Below are 18558 nucleotides of genomic sequence, written 5' to 3' on the forward strand. Positions count from 1 at the left end.
GGTAGTAGGTGCATTACCAATTTGTGTGGAGATAACTTTCTTATGGGCATTTAATAATAAGCAATATTTTCTAAACCCAAGCCTAGCCCACTGTAAATGACATTGGACCTTTCCCTTTTCGCCCATAGAAGCTGGAGGAAAAAAAAAAAAGAGTTAGAAAGGGGAGGAAAAGAATGGGGTGGGGGTGGATTTCTTAGTAAATAATATCATTGAATTAAATTTGCAAGTAGTGATTACATTTTCATTGGTTTTGACGGGTTGGGAAGATTGAAAAATAAAGTAGGTGTCACTGCCTGCTTCTGTAGAATTAATGATTATTCTGATGGAGATAAGGAGTTCTCTCCAACTGATTTTCCTTGAAGGCCTCTTCCTATGTACTTCTCACTGTTCTAGAGTAAAGGGGCTAAAACTTTATATGGGCAGGTTACTTAGAACTTCTGATATTTGGGGTAGAAAACGTGGAAAGCAGTGTCATCTGTTTTTTTATATAATATTCATTGCCTAGAAAGAGGACCTTCAAAATCAGTGGTACCAAACTTTTTTTTCAGCTAAGAGCAGCTTTAGGAATTCAGAATTTGTCGAAAAGCCCAATCCCTAAAATAGACTCTCAATTCTTGAAGAATTTAAATACCAAATGGCAATGAAGGTAGGCCTTCATTATAAAACTTTATATATTATTCACAGTTTAAAAATTTTTAGCTTTTTGTATCCCTTCTCTTTTAAGTTGTCCAAGATTCCCCCTGCTCACAGATTCCCCCTCTTGTCCTTTTACCTCCCTTGTACCCAATCTTCCTTGCTTACAGAAAGGAAGTGGAAGCCCCCTACCTTTCAAGACGAAGTGGCACTACACCAGGATGTGAAAGTCCAGCGAAAGAGACCCAAGGGGCCTAGGGGGCAGCACACCCCCAGAAGCCAAGTCTATTCCAGGCAGTACCAGGGATTAGGGTCTGGGCTGGAAAAATCCTGGTGTTTTGAATATGTTCAGGTCCAGTTCAGACTCTTGATCCCACAGCCACTTCTTGAGTGAGGTGGGTGTTGCTCTAATTCCCCTGTTTCTCTTGCCATTTTCATAGTCCCTGGGGATTCTTCCCCCTTCAGCAAAGCAAAGCAACTGTACCAGAGCTCTGGGTTCAACTGCATCCCTGATTAATAGTGGTTTTCTTCCTTAAAACTGAGAATATAGTAAAGAGCATGTACATTTCTTCACAAAGCCACCTAGGATTACTTAACTGTTTATTGTCTTCCTTAAAGAGGAAGACTTAACATGAACCTACCCTAAGAAGCAATATATTATATTCTGGGGTAGTCTAGAACTGAAAAATTTTGGCCTTGTTCCCATATAAAAAGGAAGGTGGAGGAGGGTGGGGGGTGGGAAGGGTGGAATTGTGTTCCCTCCAGGGCTTTTTTTCCTGTTTCGTTTTGTTTTTATCTTTTTGCATGCAAAGAGATTCAGTTATGCCAGTAGCTAGACTTCCAAGTTTACAAGTACTATTTCCCAAATCAAGTACTGAAAAATCTTGCTGCATTAGGAACCATAACTGTATAGTGTTCATGAATTTTTGTAAAGTCATTTACTACCTCCTATATGGATTGACTAACAAACCACACAGGTAGACAGCATTAACATTGGTGAGAAATTTCAAGAGAGATTAAATCAAATTAATGTGATCAACCCCAAATTAAATTAATTTGGGATTCATAGAAAAAGACCTAAAGCAATTATTCTTAAAACTGGTGTTTTTCCCAAAGTACAGAGATGACCACCCATAAATGCTGCTGGGTAGTCCAGAAGTAATTGCAGACTTAGGGCCTAAAAATTTGACTGCAAGGTTTCTATTTCCTGAAGCATTTTCATTGTAATTTCTTGACAGATTTCTGATACTGTTGTCATGACTTATTACACAGTTACTCATTTAGTATTTCTACAAAGCAAGATAATGTCAACAATTTGCTTATGTACCATTCTGTTACATTTTAGATGATATTTCTTAATGTTTTACCATGCATGTTCCACTTTTCCTGCATATTTCATTGTTCTGGGCACTCTAAGATTAAAATTAAACTTGGTATGAAAGGCAACATCACTAAGTAAAAGACGTAGATCTTACCTCATGGGATTTTAAATCTGATAACAACAGTATACATCATGCATTTTTCATGTATTTGTAGGAGAACCTCTAGATGTAACAATAGAAGCAAGGATTTTTCTGAATTTACAATTATGCCATAAATGGATTTCAGACATTTTCCAAGAGGTAGCATTATAGCAGCAGGTGGCACGTTGTACTTAAAACACAGTCGACTCAGTATCTGTTGTAAACATGGCTTCTGTGTATGTGCCCAACTCTCATAGCAATTCAAACATAGAGGAAGAAAGGCAGTAATACATTTGCATAAAATGGTTGGCTAATAAGGAAACGCAATCCTAACACTACAGATTTTTACTCCATATTTTAAAACATAGATAAGAGCTGGTATATATATATATATACATACATACATATATATATATATATATATATGTGTGTGTATATATATGTATCAAGGAATATCCTAGGAAATCGCATAGTTACCTGTCAACATGTAACTGATTAATAACCACTATGGAAATTGTAGTTTCCTCATCAAAAGATGAGCTTAAATTTTAATATTTTGCACACATAACAACAGATTAAATGCTGTGCTTTACTAGGAAGTATTGTCCAGTGGGATGGCCTTTTAACCTCCACAATATACATTTTATTTTTATTCCCTAGACTTGCACATGAAGTGCATATGTTCATATTTACCCAGTTGGGAGATGGGTAAGATACAACCAACATAGCTCCATCTCCATGGCCATCTTTTATTTCATGCCACATTCCTTTTTCCCGTCCAGAAAAACTCCATTTCTAATAAACGGCTGCCATGTTTCACCCCATGTGTTCAGTGGTACAAAATCTCTTCTACAAAATATGTACAGTTCTTTGGAATACTTGTTTATCTAGTGAATTAACAATGTTGTAGAAAGTTATTACTTTCTCTTAACTATCCATCATAGAAACTAAATTCTACCTTCATTTTATTAATGCTTGTTTGCCTTCAGTTTCATTTAGGAAACCCCACCTGTTTCCTAATACTCAGAGCTGATTGCCTCTCAGTGAGCCATGTCAGATCATCTTTTCTCAAGAATACTGACCTGCATTCTTGATGTACCCCCCACCCCAGTTCCCATCTTGCAGACACTCTTAAAGAATAAAATGCATGCACTTCACTAACAGAATACTTTCCTATGTCTAAAGTTCTTCTTCACCTAGAAATTACCTTTGCTGTTATTAATAAGATCCCTTCTCACAGTTTTGGAGCATATAACTGGGTGAGTTGGATATATCTCAGAATTTTCTTTTATCCCTCACTTCTCAGCTGACATTGCACCACATTGAACTGCGCACACTTTATTCCTGCCAAGTACGGTGTATTGTATACTTCCAAGCAGGATAAATGTATGTTCCTTAAAGCAAACTATGCATTATTTGATTCCTTAAAAGACCCTTTGATCTCTAAGGCTGAGTTACTACGTGTCCTTGGAGTTTCTGATTTGTGAATCTCTGTTCTAGTTAACTTAAATGACAGATAATCCATTATTGAGTTCAAAGTTATATGATCATATTCCTTAATTATCTTTCTCAAGATTCCCTAAAATCTAACCAGGTAACAATCAGAGTTACAAGTTCTTTTTTTACCAAAACTTGTATTTTGTCCTTTGTTACCTATGCCTTTTTATTATCAAGTAAAGGCTTACATTAAATTTCTAAATTTGAACACATTTATAATTGTATATTAATAAGTTATACTTGAGCACTTTGCTTTTGACTCATTGAGGATACAAAAAGATTCTAAGCCAAGTTTTTCAATAAGCCTGGTTACTTAAGTTTTTAAAAATAGAATGTTATCCTGGTTTACCACACCAGTTAAACATAGTGGAAAGAGTACAGGATTTGGAGTTAGACATTGTTTCAAATTCTGGCTCTGTCAGTGTGTGACCTTGGTGAAGTCACATAATCTCACCGCCTCAACTTCTGTAAAAATGGGGTGCTATTTACCATGTTTACTAGTTGCAGAGTAAATGAATTAATGTACATCAAAGCACCTAGAAAATAACGGGTGATTCAGAATGGTAGCCACTACTACTCTTACTGTTTGTCAGTAGACAATAACTTCTGAGTACAGTTCTGATTATTTTGAAGTTCTGTGGTATTACCATGCAGCTGTTAAGTAATTGTGTCCTTGATATGCTTGCATGTCATTGGTGGATGAGAAATTATTACTCTAATATTTGAAAGGTGTTTGGGGGTTCATCAAGATGAGAGGTATGATAAATATAAGATGCCGTTGTTTTTACCTGTACTTTCTTCAGGGTATCCTGTCTTGGTAGTGAATGGAAGAGGGCCTGGTCCCTGGGGCAGTGCAGAAGGCACTTTCATCATCTCACTCACTGCAAATGTCATGTGAGGTTTCATGGAAGTATTAAGAGATCCAATTAAGAAGAATAGTTCTGAGTCTAAACCAGCCCAGAGTGGCTTCTCTAGGGGAAACTCCCTGCTCAGCTGGTACGTTTGTGTTTGTCATTAGGGACACCTTGTATTCCAGGTGCCTGCCTTGAGACATCTGCCTGTACTGGCTTCATGTTACACACAAATCCACATTTAATAACACTCCTGTTATTTATAGGCTTAGTTATGTTAATCAGATTGTTTCACTGAGTTCCTTCTCTTGTTCTAGTGGCTGGTGGTTGTGGAAAGTGGAGGGGTTAGAATGGGAAGTTAAAGTCTTAGTTTAAGGGAAGATTAGGTGTTATGCTATCATGCGTTGCTTTTCGCCTTTGTGCAGCCCTGAATCTGTGGAGGCTAGTCCAGCAGTTAATGAGAAGAGCGTGTATTCCACTCATAATTATGGGACCACTCAGAGGCATGGGTGTCGAGGACTGCCTTATGCTGTGAGTATGCATTTGTTTCTCTCCAGAGCAGTGATCTTCCTGGAGTGTAATCCATTCTTATACATTGTGACTTTCTTGAAATGTTTATATGCAGCATGACGAAGTTGCCCCTTTTGCACTTCCCTGCCTCCAGCGGACGTCTAGCCCTGCATCATTGTTCTTGTTTTTATGTCCCAGTTGACCTTGGCATTTTGTTTTATCACTTTCCTGGTTGAAGCCAAAAAACAAAGGGTACTACTTTCTTCTTTCTTTCCATATGTACCATACTTTAGGGGAGAGAGGGGCCAGTGTTTGGACACTGTTGATTTAAAAAATCTTATTTTCAGGATCATAATTACGGAGCCCCTCCTCCTCCGACACCTCCTGCTTCTCCCCCTGTCCAGACGATCATCCCTCGTTCTGACCTGAATGGCCTGCCGTCGCCCGTAGAGGAACGCTGTGGAGACAGCCCGAACTCTGAAGGAGAGACTGTTCCTACCTGGTGTCCTTGTGGTCTTTCTCAGGATGGCTTCCTTCTCAACTGTGACAAGTGCAGGTAAGATCATGCTCCATCTCAATTCAAGCCTGGGTTGCTGGGATTAGGGTTTCTTATTAGTAGGGAAAAGCTCAAAGTATTCTTTCTTGTGTTTGTTAATGTAGATGATTCCTTAATGCTCCTTGGCTCGAATTCTCTGCACTAGGTGAGAATTGCTGACAACAAGGAATGAGAGATTGATGTTAAAGCTATTGAATTTGATATGAAATTTAATGTCCTGGAAACATTTGGTAGGTGGGAGGAAGGGGGTAGTATACACAGAGACACGTCTCCCATGTGTGCAATGATGTGCGGCATGCTGTTGGAAGGACTACTTTAAGTTTATTTTCCCTCTTTAGGGGAATGAGCAGGGGGAAGGTTATTAGACTTCATCGGCGGAAGCAGGACAACATATCAGGTGAGCTGAAAATGGGTTGGGCCCGCATTTTGACAGATAAATATTTTGCAATTTACATAATCATCTCAACTCCTGTAAGTTCCCATGGTCCCAACTCTTCATGAAAAGAGAAAGCTGTTCTCTCACAAACACTGTGTACTTCTCTTGTGAATTAATATATCCAAAAACAACATTTTAGCCCCGAAGCAATCAAAATATGTCATGTGAGCACACATACCAAATAAAATAACGAGATCCTTTTCGTGTTTACATATTGAGGCGATGAAGCTTGGGGACTCAGTACAAGGGAGAAAGTGTATGTGATGTAGAACAGGGTTTCTATGCTTGATGCCAGCGGTATAGAAAGAATCTTGATTTCATAAGGAAGGTGGGTATTTATGTTCTAAAGATGACACAGTTAATAGAAGTTATGACTTCCTGGATATGGGGTAGAGATAAAAGAATAAGCTGCTTTTAATGCACTTTTGAGTTTGTTTGCGCAACGTATAAACTATGAAATAACTTTTTTTCAGGTGGGGATAGCAGTGCAACAGAAAGCTGGGATGAGGAGCTTTCTCCTTCCACTGTGTTGTACACAGCAACACAGCACACACCTACAAGCATCACCTTAACTGTTAGAAGAACCAAACCCAAGAAGCGGAAGAAGAGTCCAGAAAAGGGTCGTGCAGCAGCAAAGACGAAGAAAATCAAGGTATGGAGAGTAAAAGTATCTTAAATAGAAATATGTCTGATATAGTTCAAATTCTGGACCAAGAAGGCACCAAAATTCTTTTAAGAAGTTTGATCCAGATGTTTGAAGGGCCACTTTTGCTCTACTTGGCAAAAATCAGCTAATCTGTGTTGTGAATATGTAGACCAACCTCTCTTCTGCCACTCCATACCATCACAACTGGCACAAAGTTTCTTCTCCAAACCCCATCCCAGGTATGAAATCCCAGCCCCGCCTGGCCAAACCCATAGGTACCGTAACCTCCAGTCTAGGCTTCGCTGTCCTTCAGTATCTCCCCACCTCCTCAGTCCCAAAATACAGTCTGAAATTCTTGTCCTGGTACATGCCCACCTCATGTCATTGGGTTGATTGTTTTTTCCTTGTTTCAAAAAAGTGAGGAAACTTCTCTTGAATGGTTTAGGCTTCCTCAGTGTTGTGGTCACTTTCATGTATTCTCAACTAAAAAGTCTCCAGGAGAAACCTCTTCTGTTTGGTGTTCTTTCTTCCCCATCATGGCAACTCTGTTGCTCTTAGGTGACTTGCCCACCCCTTGTTAAGGGGATTGGTCTTTGTTTCCTTCTTAATTTCAAAACTGGTAAATCTGCAACCTTATGAAATGTTTTTATTTTTCTTTTAGTGACAGGAGTGCATATAGGATTTAAGTGATGCATGCTCTTCCCTGTTAATTACTTAGTTTCACAATGGAAAGTGTCAGAATTAGCCTCAAAGGTCACTGGCCTAGAGCTGCCCCTGTTCTTGATAACAGTGTGGGGAATTCCACTGTGTTTATTACCTAGGGAAAAGGGGACAGACTAAAACACTAGTTCTTGCCTTAGTTTTAGTCTCAGATAGGTATAACTGTCATTCTTGGTACCAAGTTTTGTTTTGTTCTACTTGTTTTCCTCTTTGGGATAGGCATTTCGAGAGGGATCCCGGAAGTCCTTGCGGATGAAGGTAAGGGGTATTCTTCCCTGATGCTGTGTTTTACTTCACTGTGATCTTGAATTTTGGTCAGCTTCTTTCCTGACATTGATGGTCTGGGAATCTTGGACTCTGCTTTTTGTTAGTTTGTAATTGTTGCCATTCAGTTTTCATAGAGCCTTTCTCCAAAGTAGGTTTTCTTGTTTCTGAAATATTTTCCCTTTCTATAATGAGCCTTCATTTACTGGTTTTTCATTAGCTGCTTTCCTGGTGGGCGGGGGGTGGGGGGAAGTGACATTTTATCAAACAAAATGAGGCTGATGTGTTCTGTCGTTGTAATTGGCCTCAACCTCCAAACTGAGGTTTTTCTGGTGATACAGGGTCTCTTGTACACCCACCCTAGCACCATTTGGACTTTAAGCAACGGTTGGAAGGATAAATTTCATCAGTTAAGAAAGTAGTATTATTGATAGGAATTACTCTTACTGGAATTACTTTTGAACTGTTTTGTCCCGGGCATACCTCCTTGATATAGAAGATGCAGGTTATGCTAGTGTGTTTCTTTTCTTCTTATCAAATGAAAGAGCTTATTAGGTGATACTGGATAGTGGTTGGAGATTTGAGAAATTACATGCAGTGGTACTGGGTAATAACAGTTTCCCCAAAGGATATTTGATTATACTGGTATTTTTCTTTACCTATGTATATGTAAGAGGATAGCATAGCTCCCACCCAGTTCATTACTTATGGCTTCATAACATTTACTTAGAATTAATATCTAATTTAATTCTATAAGCATTTCTATCCCTAAATGTGTAAATGGTTAGAAGCAGAATCTTTCCTGTTGACAGTTATATGGCATAAATATTAAAATCTTTTAGTAAGGAAAATCTTTATTAGGATTAATACACATAAGTATCCATGGAGTACCAATATGATTGATGTTAATGAAGATCACAGGTGACACTTTATCTAAAATATGAAAGCTTCACCTTGCATATGCCCATAAACAGACTTGTACATACCTGTAAAAGCACTGGGAAAGGACTTAGAGCCCACGAGCATCAAGAGTCCTAGGATGTTTTGGAACACAACTTCCTCTTTTTTTTTTTTTTTGCTAGATCTGTCTCCTGTAAGAGGTCACATTTGCCTTCACTGCCCCTTTATTTTTGTCTCATTTGCTTAGAGGGGACCTTAAATAGACTTATGGGGCAGACATAGCCCTGATTCCAGCTGTTAAGCCCGTTTCTCTTTTATCAGCCAACTGCTGTAACTTGCCTCCAGATGTTCAAAACCTTTTGAAAGGTATTGACTGGCTGCCCGTGAAAACTACATATAAACCTCTACGTGTAAATTGCTTGTATTTTCAAGATGTTGACAGTTCCATAGGCATTTTAAAATTAAAGTAATAAAAAAAATACTAGTTTATTTTGATTCTCATATCAGAATTCTAAGTTGGGTTACAAATTTGTACACAGAATTAATTATTAGTAAGAGCACCACCAAAGATGTGCATGAGACACATAAGAATGGGAAGTATTCATCATATGGATTTCTAATCCCAAAATCAAGAGCTTGCCTACTGGAGACTACTCATAGCCACTAGGTGCCAGTAATACATACACCCAAGTGTGGTAATCAAAAATGACTTCAGATATTACCAGATGTCTCCTAGGGGAAAAATCACCTCTGCTCAAGAACTATGCTCTAAATCCACTGAGTTGGGGTTTCTAGTACCTAGAAGAATGGAACAGCAGAGTAGTCAGTGTTCTGTTAGTGAACAACAGCTAATAATGTGACAAAGGCTTCTAGTATAAATTAAGCGTAGTAAGTCATCAGTTGAGTGATCACGACTGAATGTTTAAACCTGGGAATACTGTTTGGGCCCCCCTAATCCCCAGTCTGATAAGCACCCTTACATCTCAGGTTTTGTACTTTTCTTTGGCTTAACTGCTCCTGATACTTCAGGTGATACTGTGTTCTCAGTGTGTTGGCCTCAGGTGTTTCTTAGATCCCTTTGTTTATTGTTCATTCTTTTGGACTGTGGTGAGAAGGGTAGTGAAAGTGTTAATTTTTTCTTTTCATTCCCCTGTTCCTTGGGAAAAGGACAATAGACAATAGTTCATCAAAAAGTGACACAAAAGTGAAAGAAAGCAATTGTTAAAATAGATATAAATGTTTTCTGTGTCATTCATGGAAAGTATATTTAATTTTCTTATGCCCATATTTGCAACTTTAGTTTGGACATGGATTTGCAAGTAGCTTTGGCACTATGGTATCTTTTCCTTCTAGTCATCACTGGTATGACATCATCACTATCAGTGTGTGTTTGTTTTCTGATGACACCATGGAGGAGAATATGTGTCATACTTAAGCTGTGTCTCTGTATCTCAAATGTAAAAACTGTTTAGGATAATGTTGTAGATAAATAATTTTTTCTCAGAATTGTCACCATAGAGAGCAGCGTTTTTCCTAGAGAAGTATCCCACAGTACCTCTCAGCATTTTCTACACTCTGTCTACCCACTCCCCTGCCCCCACCTCTGTTCTTCAGACTGCAGCTGTTGAAACTGTCAGAGTTTGAGTGCTAGAAAGATACATTCCAAAATGATAACTTTGTCTCTGGGAAGTGAGATTATGGCTTATTTATTTGGGTCACAGGTATTTTTAGACCTATCGTGTATTTAATTGTATAATGAAAATAATAAGTCACAAAAAACAAACATTCTACTGGAGAGAAGTGAAATACCAGTTTAGGCTGGTACACTAACACAGATGTTCAGTTCAGTATGGAAATTTAAACAGCGTGATCTTTTCAGGTATCTCTGTTGTTCGTGTTTATGAAGATTTTCTTGTGAACTTGATGTCATTCTTCTGATAAGAACAAAATTTATTTCTGTGATTTAAAAATGGTCATAAAATCACAGTGATGTGATGGAACTGTGATCCAAATTTCTCACTTTATAAATGAGGAAACTTCTTGTCTAAGAAGTTCAAGGTCTCACATCTCATTGGTAACAAAACCATGATAGAAGTCAGATCCCCTAACTCCCAGGCCATTGCTCTTTTATGCCACACCAACTGCCAAGTGAAAATTAATTTTCTCTGGAAATACAGCCTGTTTTCCCCCCATTTTTATGCATGGATTCTCCTAACCTTCCTGACCTTTGTTCTCTACAGAATTCTCCTTCTGAAGCACAGAATTTAGATGAGAATACAACTGAGGGATGGGAAAATCGGATAAGACTATGGACTGATCAGTATGAAGAAGCTTTCACTAATCAGTACAGTGCAGATGTACAGAACGCCCTTGAACAACATCTACATTCTAGCAAGGAATTTGTGGGCAAACCTGCTATTTTAGACACTATTAATAAGACTGAATTGGCCTGTAATAATACAGTTATTGGTTCCCAAATGCAGGTAAGGATCAAAGGGTAAAAGACTCCCTATAAGTAAGTAGTTGAGACCTTCTGAACCCAGAAAGAGGGCCTATAATGGGATTACCATTTCTTTCAAATGTATAATCCTTAGAATAACAAATTAGCCAGCTGATGAGCATCTTGAACCAAAAGCAAGTTGTAGTGACTGGAAACTGTCTGGATACATATTTTTAAAGTATTCATTAAAAACAGATAAATTAGGATAGGAAATGATATATAGCCTCAGTAGGAATTTTTAAGATTAATAGAAAGCTAAGGTTGTTCTTTCTCATTCTTACATTAGACATAGAGCCACTAAAATCTTAATTGTGTATTTCTCTTTGATCTTTTCTTGCTTTTTTGTGAGGGAAGAGGTGACTGGTTCATTGGGTGGAGCCTGTTTTCCTAGAAGCTTTTATCATTGAAGAATTTCTGATTATTGAGCTAAATTGCATACAAATAAAACCTGAAAATATTGGTGCCTTTTCCTCAATTAGGAAATATATTAACTGTCTACCGTACTGGTGTTGCTGTTGTCTAATGTTAATACTCTGGTTTTATTTAGCTACAGTTGGGAAGAGTCACTCGTGTTCAAAAGCACCGGAAGATCCTGAGGGCTGCAAGAGATTTGGCTTTGGACACTCTTATAATAGAGTATCGAGGGAAAGTCATGTTACGACAGCAATTTGAGGTCAATGGGCATTTCTTCAAAAAGTAAGAACATCATTCACTGAGCAGTGAGGGCTAAAGTGGGCCTGGCAGAGTGGTATGGCTGGAAAGAAAGAAAAAGAGAGAAAGAAAGAAGAAAAAACATTCTGGTTGATAGAATGGTCTTAGGGAAAAGATTACAGCTCAGATAAGCTCAAGTCTGTCTGCTATTTGCAGGAAAAATGTGCAGATAAATCTACAAATTGTTTAATGTATAAAGCAGTAATGACTCCTTTGCAAGCCAAGCATTTCTTGCTTTGTGCTTGTTGTTTAATCAAAAGCAGACAGGCATGTGATGTTTTTCAAGTTTAGGAATTGCAAAGGACTGCTGCTGCTTCTGTCAGCATATGCTTCATATTTGAAGTGAAGTCATGGGGTGGCCTTTTTATTTGTGTTGAGAATTACAGGAGTTTCACTTATATCCCTTAGACCATACCCCTTTGTGCTCTTCTACTCAAAATTCAATGGTGTAGAGATGTGTGTGGATGCACGTACTTTCGGTAATGATGCTCGGTTCATCAGAAGATCGTGTACACCAAATGCAGAGGTAAGATTTCTGTAGCAACTTCTCTTTGAATGGAATCACCAAAGGACAAGTCTTCTGAAGATGCAGTCTGAAAACTTCACCCAGATTAATATAAGGTCTGTAGATAATGATTATGATCTGTTATCATAAGATACAAAAAAAACAAAAGTAATGATGCTTTTATTCTATCTGACAGGATGGGAGCAGGTGGAGGATTTCTTAGAGAAGGCAGAAATGGGAGAAAGCAAGTTAGCATTTGCTAAAGAGAAATGTCTTATTAAAGAAATTACTATATGAAAGAAGATGTCATTTTTTTAGATTTTCGGTAATAGTGTTATAAGGGAGATGCTAGACATTTCTAGAATTCATTACTCTGCATAATCCATGCAACTGCCATCAAATTCAGCAAGAAAATCCACAGAGCTTTTTTTTTATAGGCTAAGGAATTTTAATTCTCTGGTACAACTGACAACAGCTTTAAGTGTAGAGCAGAGATCTTATGCTCATTTCTGACATCTCAGGGTTTCTCTATTTATTTCAAAAGTATGAATTTTCAAACAATTACTGTGTAAGAGTTTCATATGAAATGATGGAGTTAAGTAACAGACTACCATAACTCTTAAGTGGAGAGATACTATTTTTCTCTCTTATGGAGAGTTCCTGGTCTTTATGGTAAATTGTAAACCATAAGCCATGTTCACACAGGTGCGACACATGATTGCAGATGGGATGATTCACCTATGTATCTATGCGGTGTCTGCCATCACCAAGGATGCTGAAGTCACGATAGCATTTGATTATGAGTATAGTAACTGGTAAGACCTCCAAAACCTTTCCTAAATGAATGACCTTGTCTTACTTTTTACACATTAAGCTCTTCTATCAGTCTGCTTTTGTTCCTTGTTATTTCCTTTTTTTTTTAACCTCCTCTTTCCATGAGTGATTCATTTTTTGTCTGGAAAATGTGGAGGGAGAGACAGATTTAGGGTTAATGTTTTTTTTCCTAGAGACACAGATACATACTATGACAATGTTCACTGGTCTCCTAACCAACAGTGTTTTGTCTTTATGTCTCTATAGCAAGAACAGTAAAAGGGTAGGTATGAGACACTCCCAAGAAATTGCAGTAGCATCTGTTATGCACACAGCACTTGTGCCAGGGATCATATAGAATGAAAATTTTAAAGTTCCCCCACCCATTCAAACCATGTAATCTCTCTGAATGAGACAAAGCAGAAAAACTGAGATGGCAAGTCACAGATAAATACGTGGTGGATTTTGCAAAATTCATGATCTTTCTCTCTTGGTCCTTTTAGGCCAAAAAGATTATATGTTAACTTGATGTTCATCACAGGTATGAGATGGAAAGGTATTAGGAATAAGTAGGGAATCATTAGGTTAAAAGTGAGGTGAAGGAAGGCACAAGAGAAGTATGGCCTCTTTAGCCCCTGTTATTGATTCACTGCCCAGTAAATAGCATAAAGACATTTGGGAGAATTGAACTTAGTGGAGGCTTTCTTTCCTTTCCACTGACCATATATAAGGGAAAAATTGGAGGTAATATAGCAAATATTGAGTAGCAAATACTGAGAAGTATTCATAGGAGTCTAATGTATCTGTTTAATGTATTCAGAGATATTATACTAGAGGAAATTCCTATACTGTTATTCCAAGAGGATGAATAGAACAGTAGGACTGATTTTTCATGGGTACTAAGACAAGCACTCTTGGTTGTTTCTTTGGAGCAGTAATTATAAAGTGGACTGTGCATGTCACAAGGGGAACCGGAATTGCCCTATACAGAAAAGGAATCCCAATGCTGCAGAACCACCACTCCCACCTCCTCCAAGCTTACCAACCATAGGAGCAGAGACAAGACGTAGAAAAGCACGACGGAAAGAGCTAGAGATGGAACAGCAGAATGAGGCTCCAGAAGAGGATAACAATCAGCAATCAGAACAAGTTCCTGAGAAAGTAACTGTGTCCAGTGACCATGAGGTAATCTTCCCCTGGTCAGAGGATGTTGCCATGGTATTGTTTCTCTGCAAATAAAGAGGATCCCAGCTTGCCACATGTTGTTATAAGTAGGGAGTCCATAATAACACTTAATGCCCTTCATATCAAGGTGGGTGTGCATTCATTCATTGTCTTTCTCCCTCTCTTTTCTTTTTTCTTTTTTTTTTTTTATAATGTCAAGCACATCCTTTCAGCTGCTTTCCATGTTTCAGTCCAGAGAATGATGCTTATCGTTTGCATTTACCATGTGATCTCACATGAATAACACTGTAGGAAGTATTAGAAAATGTTTCTAGAGGATTTTAAGCTACCAGAAAAAAAAAAGATTGCTTTTTTTTTAGAGCTTAAGAGTACAGCTGAATATCGCCTCTGTTTTAAAGGAAACAGACAATCCAGAAGAAAAAGCAGAAGAAGAGAAAGAAGAGGTTACAGATGACCAGGAGAACCCAGCTCATAGCAGAAGGGTGGGTACTTTCTAATATCCTTTTGTTCCTGCTACCCACAGCATGTGAACCCTTTCTCTTCTCAGTTTGTATCATCTCTTTCTTTGACAAAGATACCATACCGTCACCTGCACATTACAATTTGGGCTACTTTTTATTTCATTATGATTTATTTATTTTTATCTCAGAGACACACATAGTAGTGGTCTAGTGGTTATTATCTGAGGACGGTCTTAAGAGGGTTCTTACTAACAATCTGGTTTCCAAAGAACTGCCTGGTTGGAACAAAATATGTATGTTAGGGCTTCTTGTTATGGAATTGGGTGAGGGTTTTTTTATTTTGGGGGTTGTTTTTTTTTTAATGTTTATTTATTTTGAGAGAGAGTGAGGGAGGGGCAGAGAGAGAGGGAATCCCAAGCAAGCTCTGTGCTATCAGTGCAGAGCCCAATGTGAGGCTCAATCTCAGGAACTGAGACCTGAGCTGAAATCAAGAGTCAGTCACTTAATGACTGAGCCACCCAGGTGCCCCTGGAATTGTGTGAGTTTTGACATAAAAATAAAACTTTTGTTGGTCACATGTTTTCAAAAATTCTACTCTATTGCTGAAGCCAGCCATGTGTAGTTCTGGTCCTGAGAAGTTAAAATCTACTTCATTATTTTTGAATTCTGAAAACCATGAGAAAAATTGATTTTGATGACTTTTTTTCTTTTCTTCTTGTTTTTTTTAAAGTTATTTATGTTGAGAGACAGTTGCATGAGCAGGAGAGGAGCAGAGAGAGAGGGATAGAGAGAATCCTAATAGGCTCCACGCTGTCAGCACAGAGCCCAAGGTAGGGCTTGATCCCACGAACTGTGATACCATGACCTGAGCCGAAATCAAGAGTCGAACCCTTAACCGACTGAGCCACCCAGGCACCCTGGCTATTTTTGGGAGGCACCTGGGTGGCTCAGTCAGTTGAGCTTCTGACTCTTGATTTCAGCTTGGGTCATGATCCCAGGGTTGTGAGATTGAGCCCCACATCAGGCCTCACGCTGAGTGTGGAGGCACTTTAGGATTCTTTTCTCTTTCCCTCTTCCCTCTCCCCCGCTTGCTCACTTACCTCCCTGAAATAAAAATTTTTTTAAAGTTATTTTTAGTTTTCACTTATGTTCTCTAAGATATATGTATCATTTTACTGGCAAATGTCTTTAAATGTCTACGAATTTCCATTAATAATAACATTTCCTGAAAAATATCTCTACCTTTTATTGAAGTTTCCTTCTGTGTTAATGCTATTTCTTTCTAGACCCGGGAAGACAGGAAGGTCGAGGCCATCATGCATGCTTTTGAAAACTTAGAGAAAAGAAAGAAGCGGCGGGATCAGCCCTTAGAACAAAGCAATTCTGACATAGAGATTACTACCACCACCTCAGAGACCCCTGGAGGAGAAGAGGCAAAAACTGAAGCCCCTGAACCTGAAGTTAGCAACCCGGCTTCAAACATGACCATCCCAAGCACCCCACAGACTGTTGGAGTGAACACCCGGAGGTCTTCCCAAGCAGGGGTAAGAGATGGAAAGACTCCACGCCTTAGACATCCTTGCTTTTACTAATATCCGCTATCTATCTTTTGAAATAGTTAAAATCAGCATTTTCAGCTTCACCTCATATTACAATAAAAAAGGCCATTTTCATCAGCTGATTTGTGGGAATCAGGGAAACAATTTGAATGACTAGACACTTTCAGACTAGAATGTAACTTCATACTGTTTCTGCCAGATAAAACTGTTGATGGTGAGTTCATAAAAATCATTTTGTTTCTCTTTCCGTTCTTCTGTATAGCACAGTTAGGCACCTGACCTTTCCTAAGATTCACAGGATGAACGAATCTTTTCATTCCCTACTCTGGCCATGAATTCTAAGCCTTAAGCCTAACCTCAGTACCTGGGAAAGAAAGGAAAGAATTACTTTAGGGTTCTTAGAACCCTAAAATTAGGTAGCTACCTTCAGCTGACTTTGACCTATCTTATAAATACTTATTAGTAAAGAAATAGGCATCTGCCTACAACCTCTGACTGACTTGTGTAAGTTTTTTTTAAGGATTATGTTTGAGATTAGCATTTCTAAATACTCATTTTTTTTTTCACCACTAAATATTCAGAATGCTTCAAGTGAATAGGAGGCTGGATAGAATGTTTGCTGATAAGAAGTTTGTGGTAAGCATTTCACTCTGCTGTTGTCACAGGATGTTGCTCCAGAAAAGCCAGTCCCCAAGCCGCCTCCAGCAAAGCCTTCTAGGCCCCGACCGAAGAGTCGCATTTCTCGGTACCGGACCAGTTCAGCCCAAAGACTAAAGCGTCAGAAGCAGGCCATTGCACAACAGGCAGAGTTGTCACAAGCTGCCTTGGAAGAGGGCGGAAATAACAGCTCTGTGACTCCTACTGAAGCTGGAAATACAGACAGTTCAGGAGAAAACAGGCAATTAATAGGGTCTGACCCAACTGTGGTATCAGTTACTGGATCCCATGTCAACCGTGCGGCACCTAAGTACCCCAAAACCAAAAAAGTAAGTCACAAATCTTCGTAAGTCTAATCTGGCAAGAGCGGTGTCTTAGTAAAGTGAGAGGATCTGTAATGTCCAGAAAATAATGACTCGTCCAAGTTTTACTAGAGAGAAAGTTTTAGATAAAAAGTTTTGTTTGAGGCAGCAAGCTGAAACCATCCTACTACTTTTTTTTGTTCCCTTAACTTTAGGCAGAGCTTAAATTGCTTTTAGCTGGAATTATTTCTCCCTTAATGGTCATGGAAAGGGTGGAGGAAGATACCTTGCATTCTGAATGCCCAGTTCATATTCTTTGCAGCTGCTATATCTGCCTCTGTCCTAGTTTCTAGCTGAGGTTTGTCTTTGTGAGCTACACTGCTGCTTCTGGCTTTTACATCTCCAGCACTGACTAATGATCTCTTTTTTACCTTAGTATCTAGTTACAGAATGGTTGAATGACAAAGCCGAGAAGCAAGAATGCCCTGTTGAGTGCCCTTTACGTATCACCACGGACCCAACCGTACTGGCAACAACCCTGAACATGTTACCCGGTCTTATCCATTCCCCATTAATTTGCACCACCCCCAAACACTACATTCGCTTTGGCTCACCCTTTATCCCTGAGAGACGTCGAAGGCCCCTTCTGCCTGATGGCACCTTCAGCTCCTGTAAAAAGGTATGTCTGTGTTTATGTGGGTTTTTTTTTTAACCTAGAATGCCTGTAATTGTGGCATACCTAACATATTTTCTAGGCAGCCACTCTGTGCCCATGTAAGTTTTTAATGAGTTAATTCTTCAGCCATGAATAGTGATGCATCACGAGTCAGTAGGACTAAAATGGGATATATACTGCATTTTTGGTACTCAATTTGTGAATGTTGACTGTTGTCTTTTCCGAGAGCCCTTGAAGTTACTGAGTTGAGAGCACACAGCACTTGATGACTGAGTAGGGAGGGATGTTCAGGGTGTGCTCTTGTGGTATTAGTTAATGTGTCCATTTGTGATTACTGTGTGAGATTGGGCCCCAGGTACTCTAGAGCACTATTGCATAAGTAAAAAATGATCGAATTGTGTTTTGAATTTATTTAATTACTATTCTTATTTGAGTGAGAGTAGAGGAGAAATCCTGTTATAATTGGCATAATTCCTGTTCCTTGATCAAATAACAAACAAGTTGGACTGTTTATTCCCTAGTAAATATGGAACCTACTATAAATTTTCTCTCTCTTTCTCTCTCTCTCTTTTTCTCTCCCCCTCTCCCCACTGTCTCTCTAGTTACATACTGTTTTTGGGTCTAGTGGCAGTAGAGTTTGATGGTTGTTTTTGGAATGCTCTTTCAGAATTCCCAGAAGCCCTGCATATTTTCCAAAGGTGTCTCTTGAGAAT

At 38.8% G+C, this 18558-nt stretch overlaps 1 protein-coding gene across 19 annotated transcripts in view; it reads left to right on the plus strand.

Moving 5' to 3' along the window:
* The window catches only part of SETD5 (SET domain containing 5), an 80085-nt gene that overhangs the window by 35317 nt on the left and 26210 nt on the right, over positions 1 to 18558 (plus strand). For 9 of the 19 annotated variants that reach the window (XM_049640908.1, XM_049640912.1, XM_049640915.1 and 6 more), the window contains 16 exons: positions 549 to 646; positions 804 to 4589; positions 4870 to 4975; positions 5302 to 5510; positions 5849 to 5907; positions 6420 to 6598; positions 7532 to 7570; positions 10717 to 10959; positions 11524 to 11672; positions 12096 to 12213; positions 12898 to 13007; positions 13941 to 14190; positions 14589 to 14672; positions 15938 to 16195; positions 16876 to 17196; positions 17606 to 17848. In XM_049640908.1, coding sequence (XP_049496865.1) covers positions 4498 to 4589; positions 4870 to 4975; positions 5302 to 5510; positions 5849 to 5907; positions 6420 to 6598; positions 7532 to 7570; positions 10717 to 10959; positions 11524 to 11672; positions 12096 to 12213; positions 12898 to 13007; positions 13941 to 14190; positions 14589 to 14672; positions 15938 to 16195; positions 16876 to 17196; positions 17606 to 17848 — 2460 coding nt within the window. In that variant the 5' untranslated portion in view covers positions 549 to 646; positions 804 to 4497. Of the gene's footprint in view, positions 1 to 548; positions 647 to 803; positions 4590 to 4869; positions 4976 to 5301; positions 5511 to 5614; positions 5656 to 5848; positions 5908 to 6419; positions 6599 to 7531; positions 7571 to 10716; positions 10960 to 11523; positions 11673 to 12095; positions 12214 to 12897; positions 13008 to 13940; positions 14191 to 14588; positions 14673 to 15937; positions 16196 to 16875; positions 17197 to 17605; positions 17849 to 18558 lie in introns of those variants that run through there. The other 10 variants (XM_049640910.1, XM_049640923.1, XM_049640921.1 and 7 more) reach the window with 10 other exon arrangements.

The sequence above is a fragment of the Panthera uncia genome, chromosome A2 (assembly GCF_023721935.1).
Source record: "Panthera uncia isolate 11264 chromosome A2, Puncia_PCG_1.0, whole genome shotgun sequence".
Taxonomy (NCBI): domain Eukaryota; kingdom Metazoa; phylum Chordata; class Mammalia; order Carnivora; family Felidae; genus Panthera; species Panthera uncia.